Source organism: Pelodiscus sinensis, chromosome 2 (assembly GCF_049634645.1).
Source record: "Pelodiscus sinensis isolate JC-2024 chromosome 2, ASM4963464v1, whole genome shotgun sequence".
NCBI lineage: Eukaryota > Metazoa > Chordata > Testudines > Trionychidae > Pelodiscus > Pelodiscus sinensis.
Genome location: NC_134712.1, coordinates 164,413,128 through 164,429,521, shown reverse-complemented (window position 1 = coordinate 164,429,521; position 16,394 = coordinate 164,413,128). Strand labels below are relative to the sequence as shown.

The following is a 16,394-nucleotide window of genomic DNA, read 5'->3' as shown; positions in this document are numbered from 1 at the left end:
GCACGCCCGCAGTGGGACAGCCCGGGCGCGCTTGGGCTGTCCCGCTGCAGGCGTGCTCTGCGGCTTTGCTCCTGTCCCCCTGGTCTGCTGGGGGGGGGGGGTGTAGCTAGTGCCCCACCCCCCCAGCAGACCAGGCTTTTCTTGCCTACCTCTGGGGTAGAGCAGCTGGGGGCTGCCGGGTTGGTCCCGCAGCGCCGCTCCGGACCAACCCGGCAGCACCCCAGCTGCTCTGCCCCAGGCGTCCTGATTCAGCCGCTGCTGGTCAGTTTCAGCAGCGGCTGAATCAGGATGCCTGGGGCAGAGCAGCTGGGGTGCTGCTGGGTTGCTCCAGTAGCACCGAGGAGCCGCGCTACTGGAGCAACCCAGCAACACCCCAGCTGCTCTGCCTCAGGCGTCCCCAAGTCAGCCGCTGCTGAAACTGACCAGCGGCTGACTACAGGAAGCCTGAGGCAGAGTTGCTCTGCCCCAGGCTTCCTGGAATCAGCCGCTGATCAGTTTCAGCAGCAGCTGACTTGGGGACGCCTGGGTTTCTTAAGTTGAATCTGTATGTAAGTCAGAACTGGCATCCAGATTCAGCTGCGGTTGAAACTGATCAGTTTCAGCAGCAGCTGACGCCAGTTCCGACTTACATACAGATTCAACTTAAGAACAAACCTACAGTCCCTATCTTGTATGTAACCCGGGGACTGCCTGTACTTTGTAATTTGTAGGTTTGCTGCAAACTGCTAACCCTCAACTGGACTGCTTCCAGTATGCCCATAAGATTCATGTATTGTCTGGGTACAGAGTAGTGCAGGGGGTTTGTTTTCTAATGACCTGATGAGTTGGCTTTTGAATTTGGAGCATTACAAAAGCTGAGCACATGGCAGACATGTAAATTTAGAACACCATGTTTCATACCTGCCAGATGAATAGATTGAGTTTTGAAGCACAAAAAGCAGGCTAGGTAAGGGTGTGACTGCTATAGCAACGGCATAAGTGCCATTCTATGACTGGCACTTTGAATAAGGTGGATCTGTTCTCAGTGTCTATAACTCCAGAATCTTTATATTGTTTTTTGGAACCTGCGGCACATATTTACTATTCAGATTATGTTGAGATGGTTTCCCAAAGTCTCGATAACCCATGAAAAGGAATGTCACAAGTCCTGACCAATCACTTTGACTCTAGTTGCGAGGGCTTTAAGAAAAATACCAGTTTGCTACACTTGTAAAAAAAATAATGGCCAGAATTGGCAACACTAGTGGATATTTATATTTGTGGATTATGTGACAATTGGTATTTATATCACCAGGTATTTGAGACATTGAAGGTATTGTATTATTGCATTCAAACTGTTGAGAGAAAGTCACTTAAAGTTGGGATCTTGCATACTTTGGGTATGTCTAGACTACATACCTCTGTTGCCAGATGGATGTAAATTAGACATACCGACATTGCAAATGAAGCGGGGATTTAAATCTCCTACCCTTCATTTGAAAAAAATGGCCGCCGCGGTTTGCCGAGTCAGCAGTTTGTTGGCAAAAAGTGGCCATCAAGACGGGGATCGGGCAACAAAGAAAGCCTTTGTCAGCCGATCCCTTATGCCTCGTAAAATGAGGTTTACAGGATCGGACGACAAAGGCTGTCTTTGTCACCCGATCCCTGTCTTGACAGCTGCTTTTTGCTGACAAACTGCTGACTCAGCAAAATGTGGCGGCCATTTTTATTCAAATGAAGCATGGGAGATTTAAATTCCTGCTTCATTTGCAATGTTGGTATGTCTAATTTACATCCCTCTGGCAACAGAGGGATGTAGTCTAGACATACCCTTTGTCATGAAAATTTCTTACCATTACTAGTCATTACTACCTACCAGAACTGGTTTTTTGCTGTTGAATTGCCTGTCTTCTTTGTATATCTCCCCACTGAAGGGGAAATACTCTGAGGAAGGGCATTCAGATTGTGCATCTGCTGTTCTTGCTATGGTGCCGTTGATGATTTGTCCAAATATGGGGAGAGCCAGGTTCTTGTTAGGGACGTAATAGTGTAGTCGATTAGCAAAAGCTTATAGGTTAATGCTATAGATTATACACATTCCCCTCCCCCCGCTCCCTTGCCAGTACATTTTTAAAGCAGGCTGGTCAGCAGCTTGGCTCGGTTCTAGCTTGTGCTGGGTCCAAAACCTACCCCTGCTGAGGCTCTGCATTTGAAGTGCATTAGGAGCCAGGTGGGCAGGCAGCCCGGCTCAGTTCTGACTTGTGCCTGACACGGGCGGCTGCCACTCCATGCTGTTGCCTCTGTTTCTGAGGCAGCAGCATGAGGTGACAGGCAGCCTGTCTGTGAGGTATTTTTAAACTGGCTCTCCTCACAGACCAGCTCTGCCTGCCATCCCGTGCTGCTGCCTCTGATACACAGGCAGCAGCATGGAACTGCAGAGGGCTCCTCAGGAGTGGGGCCAGAGCACACTGGCTGCTGGCTTCATCCCCTGGGGACTATAGAATAGTTGAATAACTGTTAAGAATTCATTAGGTTAATCAACTATTCAATTAACTGATATTTAACATCCCTAGTTCTTGTTTTGAACAAAAAACAAATTTTTGTTCCACCTTATGTTGGACACAGCTGGTTCTGGTTAAATACCCAAATGCCATAAGAAGTCACTTCACCTGAGAACGTGAACTGACATATTAACCAAATAGAAATCACATCAGTTCAACCTATTTGCTTCTTTTTAATTGCTTAATGAATATAGTATTCTGAGCATGGTAAATTAATTTAAATTAAAGTAATTTAAATTACTGATGTTGATAATTATTTAAATCGGGTGGCAGGAAACTTTTTAAATTCTTGATTTTAATAGTGTTTTATATTTGGACATTTTAGTTATTTCCCCTCCTCCCCCCAAAAGTTTATTCTGTTTGGTTAATGGTAACCATTAAAACACATTGATTTGCCTCTAAATTTAGCCTTTACCTTAAATTTGGTGCATCTTGTTGCTAACTAGAAAGATATGTTATAACTATGTTGCATATTCAATTAACCAGTTATTTAGCTTCACTCACATTTATTCAGAAGCTTCATTTTTACAATGGTATTATATTAGAAAATGGTGAATGATGCATTCCTTATTTACTAGATGATTAAATCATTACTTACAAATTATATCAGGTTCAGTTTAGACAGACATTCAATTTCGGTTAAAAATTCCCTCAGGACCTGACCGGTGCCGAACCAGAGAATTTGCAAAACCATAGGAGGTCAATATTGTTTAGCAACATTACCAATAGTTCCACTGCCTACTGGACTATAAAGTCATTTAGAACATAAGAACATAAGAATGTCCGTACTGGGTCAGACCAAAGGTCCATCTAGCCCAGTATCCTGTCTACCGACAGTGGCCAAAACCAGGTGCCCCAGAGAGGGTGGACCGAAGACAATGATCAAGTGATTTGTCTCCTGCCATCCCTCTCCAGCCTCTGACAGACAGAGGCCAAGGACACCATTTTATCCCCTGGCTAATAGCCTTTTATGGACCTAACCTCCATGAAATTATCTAGCTTCTCTTTAAACTCTATTATAGTCCTACCCTTCACAGCCTCCTCTGGCAAGGAGTTCCACAGATTGACTACACGCTGTGTGAAAAAGAACTTTCTTTTATTAGTTTTAAACCTGCTCCCCATTAATTTTATTTGGTGTCCTCTAGTTCTTTTATTTAGGGAACTAATAAATAACTTTTCTTTATCGGCCCTCTCCATGCCACTCATGATTTTATAGACCTCTATTATATCCCCCCTCAGTCTCCTCTTTTCTAAACTGAAAAGTCCCAGTCTCTTTAACCTCTCCTCATATGGGACCCGTTCCAAACCCCTAATCATTTTAGTTGCCCTTTTCTGAACCCTTTCCAAGGCCAAAATATCTTTTTTGAGGTGAGGAGACCACATCTGTACACAGTATTCAAGATGTGGGTGTACCATAGTTTTATACAGGGGTAGTAAGATATTCTGGGTCCTATTTTCTATCCCTTTCCTAATAATTCCTAGCATCCTATTTGCCTTTTTGACCGCCGCTGCACACTGTGTGGAAGTTTTCAGGGAACTATTCACAATAACTCCAAGATCTCTTTCCTGGTTTGTCGTAGCCAAATTAGCCCCCATCATACTGTACGTATAGTTGGGGTTATTTCTTCCGATGTGAATTACTTTACACTTACCCACATTAAATTTCATTTGCCATTTTGTTGCCCAATCACTCAGTTTGGTGAGATCTTCTTGGAGTCCCTCACAGTCTGCTTCTGTCTTCACTATCCTAAACAGTTTTGTATCATCTGCAAACTTTACTACCTCACTGCTTACCCCTTTCTCCAGATCATTTATGAATAAGTTGAAAAGGATTGGTCCCAGGACTGACCCTTGGGGTACACCACTAGTTACCCCTCTCCAATCTGAAAATTTACCATTTATTCCTACCCTTTGTTTCCTGTCTTTTAACCAGTTCTCAATCCAAGAAAGGACCTTCCCTCTTATCCCATGGCCATGTAATTTACACGAGCCCTTGGTGAGGGATAAATTAGAACTAGATAAGAGCACAGAACACTGAGAGCAAGGACTGGTGGCTGTAAACAAACTTTTTGGGACTGCAAGAAACTTAGTCACACCCTTGATAAGTGAACATCCAGCTAATTAAAATGAGGCAGGATCAGAGAATACTGGACTAGAGAGGGTCAACCTGCACCTTAAATCAGACTAGATGATCCAGGGTCCCTTATGGTCTTAAATTCTACGTATAAATGTGCTGGTTAATTAAGAGAGAAGATTATCAAATATGTTTGTATTTAAATTTAACTGACTATATTAAACAAATGAAGTATTATCAGTAGTTTAATGACATGAACTGATTAGTTCTAAAATCCCAAAGGCCATTATGACTAGAACAATTAATCTCATTCTCTCACCTCATTTAAATTCACAGATGGAAAGAAGACAAGCTTTTTCCATTCCTAGCAGGTTTCTTACGTTTGAATGACTGAGTCATTTAACTGAATTAGTTAAATGACTGAAATGTAGAAATACTGATGACAGTTAAAGCCATTCTGCCTTCTGGGGACAGACAATAGTCATAATGCAGCTGGGGTTACTATTCAGTGTAAGGCTGGCAGGATCTGACCATTTAAGAAGCTCCACCCTTAGTATCTTATATAGTCAGGTATAATAAATATCAGGCTCATAGTGCCAAATTATTTCAACTGTTCATGAACTGGCTTTCACACATCAAAATGGCTTCCATGCAGTCTCTTTGACCATTATTCTGTGTTCATATGTTCACTTGCTTAATACACATTGGGTCATGCAATCTGATTTACAGTGAATAGACTGTCATAACCATGCATAATGGGATTCAAAAATAAATTCCTAGCAAGTTCAGAAATGGGCCTTACCTCTTTGGGTACATCTAGACTACATGCCTCTGTCGCCAGAGGCATGTAGATTAGGCTACCAGACATAGTAAAATGAAGCGGCGATTTAAATAATCGCCGTTTCATTTAAATTTACATGGCTGCCGCGCTGAGCCGACAAACAGCTGATCAGCTGTTTGTCGGCTTAGAGCGATAGTCTGGACGCGCGGGTGGTGACATCAAAGGTATTTGTCGACCAACCAGGTATGCCTCCTGGGATGAGGTATACCTGGGTGGTTGACAAATACCTTTGATGTCGACACCTGCGCGTCCAGACTATCGCGCTGAGCCGACAAACAGCTGATCAGCTGTTTGTCAGCTCAGCGCGGCAGCCATGTAAATTTAAATGAAGTGGCGATTATTTAAATTGCCGCTTCATTTTACTATGTCTGGTAGCCTAATCTACATGCCTCTGGCGACAGAGGCATATAGTCTAGACGTACCCTTAGTGAACCATATTAGGTTGTCTCTCTGTTCTATCAGTATTAATTGACTTTAAGTAGTTTGCATGCGCTCTTCCTTGAACTGAATATGTATGATTGGTGATGCGGTCTTTATTTTGTACAGCAAGATTTTGCAATGCAAAGGGTTTTAATCCCATAACTGACATTTTGGAATAAACAAAAAAGGTTTCACTAGGATAAAAGAAATATTTTGACTTTTTATAATTATTCATGAAGAAGGGCATGGAGAGACGAGTACATCATCGGCTGAAATGTCAGGAATGGGAAATAATGTTGGTAGGAAGAGGACAGAAAAGAGCTGTGATTATGTAGCAATGTACAAACATGTCAGTTTCCTCTCTCCTGAGCAACTGACAGAGAAAACACTTATAACATGAACAGAACAAAACCCCTGGAGGCTCCAGAGCAAACTTTTTCAGTTCATGGGACCATGGCTGAAATTCTCCCTTCTTTAGCCATTGATGGGCTGTCATAGTTTAACTAATTGGTGTCTGTCACACTAGCCTTTGTCACTGGCTTACTTTCTTCCTCTTCGAGTGAGAGAGAGAAAGAAAATCATGCACTGATTCTATAGAGTTTTTTATTCAGCTTTCCCTGAGCTTTGATTTAATTATTACGAAAGATAGAAGGCAATGCCTGAGGACTTTAAAGCTTAGTGGCAAAAAGTTAAAAAGGGGTTGGGAAAATGTGGGAACAAAACCTGCATAGAAAACGCATAGCCAAACATTCCAATTAAACCTTTTTAACAAAGGAATTAAATGTTGGTGCCATGAAGACAAGAATGGGAAGAACATGAACTCTGATCTGAATGTTGCAACCTTCAGTATGGGAGTACCTTCCACCCTTGGGTCAGTGCTATCCGTGGGATAAGTCCTTAGGCAAATACATTCAGTGCAGTTTTTGGAGGACAGCGAGCAAACCTTTATCCTGTCAGTACTTAAAAGTGACTCTGGCCACCCTGAACCATGCTGATTGTTTTCCTTTTCATTGAATGGTGGTGGCAGTAATGCAGACAGTGCTGCCTCACTTTATTACCTGCAAGGAGACATAATCAGTTCAGTGTCATGCAAACGAGGAATCTCGTTTTTGTATCTGTTTCCTGAAAAGAATAGTATATATTTTAAAGAGACTAGGGGAGGGATTTGTGAATATCCTAAATTTTGGTATGTGTTTACTACTTCCCTTATATTGCTCACGGATGATTCCACCACCTCCATCTTCCCCTTTTATGGATTGGTTAATAAGGTGAGCCCTGAATTACTTGACTATAGGGGTATAGCTACACAGCAGGGCTTAACTCAAAATAAGTTACGCAAATTGAGCTACGTCAGTTACATAGCTTATTTCAAAATTGGGAGCGTCTACACAGAACTAATTTCAAAATGGAGCACTCTTCCTCCAATTTTCCTTACTTTTCATACAATGAGGGTTACAGGAGTCAGAGTAAGAATTCTTCCAGCTTGATGGTATTTCTACATTATTTCTAAATAACTGCTGTATAGATGCGGATTAAGTTATTTCAAAATAATGTTATGTAGATGTACTCTAGGATAATATGATGCTGCCTTTATTCTTCCATGCACATATGAAAGGAAGTGGAATGATTGTGGACGCAACGCTCAATATATTGGGTAAAAAATCCTGTTTACAGCAGCAATCTGCTTTTAGGTCTCTGCATCTTTGTTTTTTGGCGGAGGCAAATGGGATCTCCAATGTGCTAAGAGTGTGCAGCATGTTGCTCTTATAAAAGGAAGCCTTGCGCTTTTCTCATGCAGCAGATGACACTTAAAAAAAGAGCATTGAGATGGCTGCTAAGTCCAATACTCGCCTTACTCCCAAAGACTCTGTGAAAGATGAGACCCCTCGTACTTTGGCCTGCTTACTTTGTATGTGTGCTTAACCCCTATCAAGCTCTGTCTGATGGATGAATCCAATATAGGGTGAACCTACAAACCATTACCTGTTTGCATTGGCCCTCCAGAAAAATTTCCATGTGTTCATCACAATCTGTTCAGTTTTTTCTCATTTATTTTTTCCTCATTGTGACCTAAGGCCATTCACAATGGTTACTTTCCTCTGTCCAGGATATCTTGGTATGGCTCTATTCAAAGACTATCTGTGCTGCTCTGTGTTTTGGACAGAACTGGTGGTCCTTTCTCCAGCTGTTGGGCCTCTGCTAGTCAAGGAGATTGAGACCTAAATTGGATCCCTGCAACATGCACCCTGTTGTTTATCATTAGACCATCTGTGTAGATCCTGTTTAGCTTTATTACAAAACGAAATAAAAAGTGAGGCAAGAGGGTGGTGCAATTAATTTGTTGTCCTTGAAACCCATTGTTAATATCTTGTTTAAGCTACCATACTTTGGACATAGAAACCTGTGTACAAGCTCCATTTGACACGGATTGTGCATTGAGAAACCACTGGCAGGATTTGCCTCATAAAATGGATTTTTTCAAGTGCCTTTTTCAGCTTGCATGTTTATAGGGCCTTTGTATGCATGGTCAGTCCTACCCAGAGGGTCAGAAAAAAGAGGTGCATCGATATTAGGGATTTAAAATCCCGTTTAATCAGTTAACATAATGTTAACTTGTCTGGCTGGTTTGGAGTGGCCTGTATACCCAGTCTGAGGAGGGGTGCTCTGGCCAGGCTAGACCCGCTGCACCGCAGTGCAAATGGGGAGATGTTCCAGCCCCTGGAGTGCCCACCCCTATGGCACAGCACAGTGGACCTGGCAGGCAGGGGATTGCTCCAGCCTGGCTAGACTGCCAGTTAACCATTCACATTCCTAATTGATATTCATATGGGGAACTGTCAAGTTTAGTGGACCATATCAGATTAAGCTGAATAAGATTAAAACCAAGCTTCGGGCCACTCCTGCTCACTAAGGGTCCTATAAAACAACAAAGATTCCTGTGGCACCTTAAAGACCGCTTGGACATAAGCTTTAAAGGGGTAAAAACCACTTCATCAGATACCATTCTTATGTCCTCATGTCCTGACCATGTTTTAAGTAGGACGATTGTATTTCACCTACGTAACTTTCTGTTGTGTTATCAATGAGTATTATCATTCTGAATTCAACCAGATCAAACATTATTGTTCTCTTCCTGTCCTAAAATGGTTTATGGGATTGCTATGCTCTGTTAAACCACTTTCATGTTCTCTCCCGGCGGTGGCTGCCTTTTGAGAACAGAATAAAGAAATTACTATAAATACGTGGTTTATAAAATGCTCTGAGACCCTTCAAAAATAATTTGTAATTGTAACTTTTCTGCATGAATGAAACATAGGCAATACTAAAGCCACTTCCACCAACATTCTAATGGAGGGAGATAGACTTTGACAAAGAAAACTAACAAATAATATTATCCACATTTAATTTTCTGCTTTTCGATTTTAACATGTAGTTCTGTTGATACTTACAGAATGTCCATACTTCCAGAAGCATTGCCAGATGCACGTAATACCTGTTTATTACCTCTTGAGTTGCTGGGTTTCTATAAATACAGACATTCAGTAATTATCTCTAGGGCTGTTGATTAGAATTCGAAAATAGATAACAAATAAATGGCCTTTTCCATTCACCGTTCAACACAAAGAATCCTTAATGCATTTCTCTGTTGGCCCACTCATAATGTCAACCTTTTGGCAGAAGTGTTTTTTTGCTATTGTTCAGGGTCCTGAAAAGCACAATACAGCTCTTCCGAGTGTCTCTTTGTTTCAGTTGCTGTGTTTGAATGAAAGGCACTGCATTTAATATGGTTAAAACTTAAAATTGATTAAGATCACATTGTGGCAGGTTCTGCTTTTGCAGGCATGAAGGCAACATCATATCATAATGGGGTGTTTTCCCCTCTGACAAATAGCAGAGGTAGTCACTGATCCCCCTAAAGGCCTCTGTCCTCTTACCAGGCTAATTGTGGATGGTCTTTCCTGTGACAGACATGTTTGATGTAAACCAAAGCGGTACTCCTACTATTGGTATCTCTTAGTTAGGGTAAGTGATCTGTGTGAGACAGTCAATGCATTTTGGAAAATGTGGATCTCTCTTTCTAGATGAATGAGGAAAAGCATATATTCAATTACAATTATATTGCTCTAGGATTGAAATCTATTCACAATTAGTGCATAATGTCAAAGAAATAAATGAATGATCCTCTTAAAATGAAATTGCATTTAAAGGAGGTTGTGTCCTTTACATATATAGGAAAGGCTAATGGATCTAAATAGAATGCAGTGTAATGCTTTCTGATGCTATCTAATGCTAATCCACATTAATTCCAAATATATATATGATGATTAATGTCAGTAGTGTCAGTACCAAAGGAATAAGTACTGGCTGCTTGTGGTAAAATTGTACTGTTGCCAAACATGGATTAATGATGTTTAGGTAGGAAATCTGCTTCTGATGTGCATTTCGTGTGAGTAATATCCCCAACTATCAAAGAGGCGATCCAAAGAGAATAGGGTTTCCAATATAAAATGTAAAAAGATCTGAGTCATGCTATTGTCTAATATTTGGGGCTTGATGGATTCAGCTATATCTTAGGGACAGAGTCTCTTTGTAGAGCTATTACTCCTATTATGATCAGAGGAAGAGACTAATCAGACTATCAGAATGTCTGTGATCTGGGATAGGACTGGCATGCAAGGTTTTTTGTATCTTCATCCTCTTGTTAAATAAGGACTATACAAAACCCCAGAAGTGTTTTGATGTACTGTTACCATTGCATTACATGACACGAGCCCTTGCTTGTTTGCTGAGTTTGGCTACCTTTGCCCTCATTTGTCAGCACCACTAGCTAGGAAATAAGGATGAACTTGGCCAATTTACACTGAGCTAAATGAAACTGTACTTCTTCTAGCAGATCAGTCGTGTTCCTATGCGGACACTGATCAGTGCAGCTCTGATGTCAGGACATCCGTTAACCTGACAGGTGGGATTCAGCTCCGCTCCTGATCTGTGGAAGAGCAGCAACACCAGGCACATTTTCTAGTCTACTGATCTGATCTTTCTTGTCTTCTGCATACAGGACTCCTACCGATTTCAACAATCCATTTCTAAGAAACTGCTTGTGCTTCCGAATGCTTTCTGCTCTGATTTAGAGGCTTGAGTGAAAAGGGTTCTGGTTGCTGCTCTGATCTGAAAGTCGAATTGGGCATTGCTCAGTTTTTCAGGCCTTTAATGAGAAAGTCCTGTTCTGGGCTTCTGAGATGCTTATTTATTGCTCACTTCCCATTTAATCTTCAGTGGAGCTTGAGGCTGCCATGAGAATGGGTGTTGGAACAGCCCAGTTTCTATTGCAATGTAGTGTATGCCCATCTGCTACAAAATGCTAGGAACCATTTCTGTAATGATGAATGTGGCAGGCCCCATGGCCCACTCTTGCTCTGTTTTTACCCCTCTCTGGCCTGGTGATTGTGTGTAGAGAAAAATTGCATTGCTGCTGCTTGCACTTTGTCTGGCTAAAAAGAAGGGGCCGAATCCTCTGTTGATGAAAATGAGTGTCATTCCCAATCAATAGAGCTTTACCAGATTATGCCACATGAGGATCTGGATTGGACTAGACTTCATAAACTCCTCCAAGATTGAATGTACCTTCAAAATAATAAAAAAAATCCACCCTCCAACATTAATTACACCTTTATTTGCAAGTATTTCATGTGAAAGTAAATATGTTGCATTCATTTTTGTGCCTGATGAAGAGTTGTTCAGAATGACCTGGTATATTTGAATTCATTGGTGAATTTGAAGATAATGATGTATGGTGTGGAGGAAGATCCTGCTGTAGTATGTCTGTAAATCTTTCATGTGGTAACTAATACTCTGCAGAAGAGCTTCAGACATTTAACAAACAAGAATGTCTGTTCTCTACTCCCCCAAACCACACTCACACAGCCCTTATTTTATGGTGCCATTAAAGAGAGTTAGTATTTTAGCAACTTTTCCCCCCTATTGCTCTTAATCTCAGAGTTATTTGAAGAAAATGGCTTCAGTCTGTGGCAGAAAGCACGCTTTCTTTCTTAGAGGAAACCTGAATGAGTTTAGTGATTTTTAGGAAAGCACGACTTCCAGTTCTTGTTATTACACCCTGTTAAAGAAAACAGTCAGTAGCAGTATGTCAGAGAAGTGGGTATTTGATGGCTCATCTTTGATTTTTCACTTTTTCTAAATCCTACAGTGTTAAGAAATGGCTCATGTAGTCTGGCTTATATACAGGCCATTAATTCTCTAGAACTGGCCTAAATGCCCCCAATTAAACCTGCATCATTCATTTAAAAAAATGAACAAACACTTTTATACTTGCATTTCATAATAATATGGCCAAATGGGTACAGGACATAGGATGAACTATTTTGCAGCCAAAAAGGAGATAAAATGTCCATCATAAAAGTTAAAATACCAGCAAGATCATAAGGGAGCTTAGTTTCAAATCACAGATCACTGAGATCATTGTCTGTCTTGCCATTGGTGAGTGGGCAAGTAGATTTTTCAAGACCTGAACAAAACACAGGTTGTTTTGCGTAAGGATTTAGTCAGCGCCTAGCACAATGCCGTACCAGTCCAGATTTTGGCATCTCTTGTTACAGTGGTAATATCCGTATTTAATAATAAAAATTGAATCGCGATGACTTTCCTTGATTGAATTCATGCTGAGGAGAATGGTGCTGTTACCCGCATCTGCATTTGTATCTGCTGAAATGAGCCACAGATATCCATATCCTCAGCCACGGATGCGCAGATACACATGGATGTTTGTGGATTTGCAGGGCTCTGCACATTTCTGTTGTAAACAGTTGGGGAAACTGGATGCATAGGGAAGAGTGTTTTGTTTCTTAGATATTTATTGTTCATTTTGCAGCTCATTTTTAGTCCTTGTGCAAAGTATCTTAAAGTCACAATTCTTTCTTTGATGTATGAAGATGCAGCTGACTATCAGAGAGAATACTAGGCGGTTGGGATCAGGAAGGAATGGCAAGGAGAAGGGGATGGGAAACCAAGAGGGGAGAGATTTAAGACAGTCCTAGGAAGTGGATGGCTGTTCCCCTGGCTCAGCAGTGGGAAGAGGATCAATGGAGTCTGATCTAGGTGGATTAGTAAGAGGACTTTTTTTGAATGCACCCAAACTCAACTGACTCAGTGTCCACAAAGTGTGGGTGGGTGCAAGCCTGCTGATGGGAGGAAAGGGGAAACTGCCCTGCAGCCCAGCAATACAAAAGGGCCCGGAGCTCCTGGCTGCTACTATTGCCTGAGAGAGGCGGGGTGTTCTCTGGGTGGTGCTGAGTGCTTCCTAGCTCTAGCCCTGCCCTTCCTGCCTGAGGCTCCGCCCCTCTGGTTGTGCGAAGGATACCCTCTCCCCTACCTTGCCCAGTGGCCCAGCAAGGCTGTCAGCCCTGCAACGTGTGGGCAGGTGGATCTTTAGCTTTCCTTTGTTCCTGCTGCAGAACTGAAGTCCAGCTGAATGTTGTTTTCAATCTTAGCTTCAGCATGAGAAGAAAACCAGTGTTCGCTTCCAAAGGAAACGAGGATAAATTTATTTTTAAGTTGAACACTGAGATGCTTCTTACAGGGCCCAAAACCTGTCCTATTAATAAAGTGGCTGGCATGAGCCCTACTACCTTATCAGTGTTCATGTGGGACAAGGCTCTTTTCTTCTAGTCTTAACAGTTTAATCCATAGTAAATAGTCTTCTTGGGCAGTAATTGCTCTCTGAATCTCCTCATGAGGTGCTTAATAAAGAGTTTACAGCCTCTCTCATTCGTGAATAACAAGTCAGGAATCTAAAAGCACTCTCTCTCTGTCTTGCCCAAATGTATTGAGTGTTCCAGGAATTCAAAGAGGCTGATATTACGTTGTTTAAAGATGAGTCACAGAATTAAAACAAAGGGTGAGCTAGACCTTATGGGCATGATACATGCCCTCCTAAATTAGGCTGCAAGGCCTTCTGCAAAGAGAGAAATTAGAATTAACTTTGAAAAACCCCAACAAAATGTTACCTATATGAAATCATCTTGGTGTAGGAAAGATCAAAGAATGTATCGTTTGTGTGACATCTGATAACATAGCTTGCCATGAAACTTCTGGAAATGTATCTGTACATGGGATGTCAGTGTGTAGATGTCTACATGATTAACCGATAAATGTGGGCTTATCGGTTAATCCTGTCAACTACATGCATGCGTCCCCTTGCTGCCTCTGGATCAGAGGCAGCAAGGGGGTGGGGAGGTGGGAGCCAGTCCCCATTGGGATCCAGCTTTTAAGCTCGCTCCCCATGAGCACCAGATCCCGTGGAGCTTCCTGCCCCGCCTCCCCCGCTGCCTATGATAGAGAGGCAGCAGTGCAGAGGGTGGGGAGGCAGGCGGGAGATGATACACATAGTGCATATAGGCTGCAGAGTAGCCTGCCCTCTCCCCCCCTCTCCTGTGCTGCTTCGTATCAGAGGCATCAGTAAAGAATTAGGGAGCGGGCAGGGAAGGTTGCTGCAGAGCAGCCTCCGTCTGCAGCAGGCCCAGGCTCACCTTGGACAGAGGCTGCTTCTTGGATGCTGGCACAGCCTTTGTCCATGGGGAGCTCGGGCCCCCCACAAACAAGGGCCAACAGGGGTTTTTAAACCAACTCCCCTCTGCTACTCTGCACTGCTGCCTCTGATAGGCAGCAGCGTGGAGTGGCAGGGGGCTTCCCGAGAGTGGGGCCGAGAGTACACTGGCTGCCAGTCCCGCCACTGGATACTATCGAATAGTCATATAGCTGCTAAAATTTGATGTGGTTACGTGACAGTTGAATTACACGCTATCTAACATCCCTAATTTGTACTGCATTCTCTGATATTATGGGCACCAGTGAAGTATATAGAGATGCTTTGTCCTTATATATGCTACCTTGTTGTGTCTGTGTTTCCTTTCCAAGTGGTGGTGGTGTTAGTTAGTTAGTTAGTTAGTTAGTTAGTTAGTTTTTCTGATAATATCCACGATAAGCATTGCCTCTCACACAGGAAAAAATTCCTGCTCCTGTCCTCTAAGTGGGATATAGTGCACATGAAAGAGAACAATGCTGCTGGATTGCAGAGAGCAGATTATTTTCCTAGATACTTTACAATGCACCTGGAAACAGTTGCAGACTTTATTTTTGTTATAGAGAAATGAGAAAATATCCCAGCACTGTGTTGCCTTTACTCTTTTCCTGGCTGTACTCCATCAGTATAGAGATTACATAAAGAGTATCGCTGCAAATTAATGACTAATTAAATGTAGGGTCATATGAAAGGGGTAGCTAGTTTCAACTAAAGATGCTTTAGAACTGTTTCATAAATGACCCGTGATACTGACTGGCTCTTAACTTCTATTTATCTTTGAGGTTATTGCAAAGCCCTCATTCTGCCCAGAGATAAACTCAGACAGATAGATTCCTGTGTCTGAATGGAGCTTCACTGACCTCCATAGAGGTCTCCGTAGGCATCTCTGTGCAGAGTCCGGGGCCTAGAGATGCATGTTACAATTCACGATGTCAAATATCACCATGCATAGTATTTGTTAAAATTGTGAAATCTTTGGGATCAGAGACCGTTTGTTGCCTCAATATATATTTATTTGATGGCTGCATTTGTAATAATGTTATTATAGTGTTATTGTTGCCGTGTATAAATAAAAACACTAAGATATTGTTGGTTTGTTTCCTTTCCAGTGTACAGAGGCCAAAAAACATTGCTGGTACTTTGAAGGGCTGTATCCTACATATTATATGTAAGTAGTCATTGTTTAGTTTTTTTTCCTGTGTGTGTTCAGTTGCTCAGATTTCACTGTCTTGACTATGGTGATGTTATCATTTCATTAAATCTCCAGTCATCCTAGAGTCTTCCAGAGCAGAGAAGAAAGTTCTCAAGTAAAAAACTAAGCAGGCGAGGGAGGAATAATTAAAACAAAACAAATCTAAACTGTCACATCTTTTTTTTATAACACAGAGAAGAACCAACAAAGAGCAAGCACAAGTACATTTTCCTCACTTTTCAGGCCACCTTTAAATCAAGAGAAGAATAAAGGCGTTTATGAACGGATGTGCATCAGAATGCTAAAAGGGTGCTTTGTGATGCAGCAATCGTATCTGTTTGTTTTGAACAAGGCGTAGGTAACTGGGCAGGATACCAACATGCTTTGAAAATAAATTTGTCTCTGTGGTATTACTGTTTGTTATTCAAGGGAGCTGAGTTTATTTGTTACCCACTGTGTGGTTGTGTTGCTAGTGGATGGAATCCCAAGTTTACGTCAAGTTCAGCCATGAACTAGTCCCGAAAAATTCATTGTTTTCTAGGTTGGAAATTGCCTGTGAAGATGGTTACCTGCGTTACCAACCAGTTTGTTTCAGGAGACATTTGTTTGTAGGACTGAATAATTCATATCTTTGTCTAGATTTCTTGCTATCCATGTACCAGGTGAGACTATCCGAAAGACACATGGGTACTTGCACCCTGGACATGTACATCATAACATGGGGAACA

At 41.9% G+C, this 16,394-nt stretch overlaps 1 protein-coding gene across 2 annotated transcripts in view; it reads left to right on the top strand.

The window, feature by feature from the left end:
- The window catches only part of VOPP1 (VOPP1 WW domain binding protein), a 97,278-nt gene that overhangs the window by 48,051 nt on the left and 32,833 nt on the right, over positions 1-16,394 (top strand). For both annotated transcript variants that reach the window (XR_012901867.1, XM_006124110.4), the window contains exon 2: positions 15,584-15,642. Coding sequence is in view for 1 of the 2 variants with exons in the window: in XM_006124110.4 (XP_006124172.1) it covers positions 15,584-15,642 (59 nt within the window). In the remaining variant the exon portion in view is untranslated. The remainder of the gene's footprint in view (positions 1-15,583; positions 15,643-16,394) is intronic.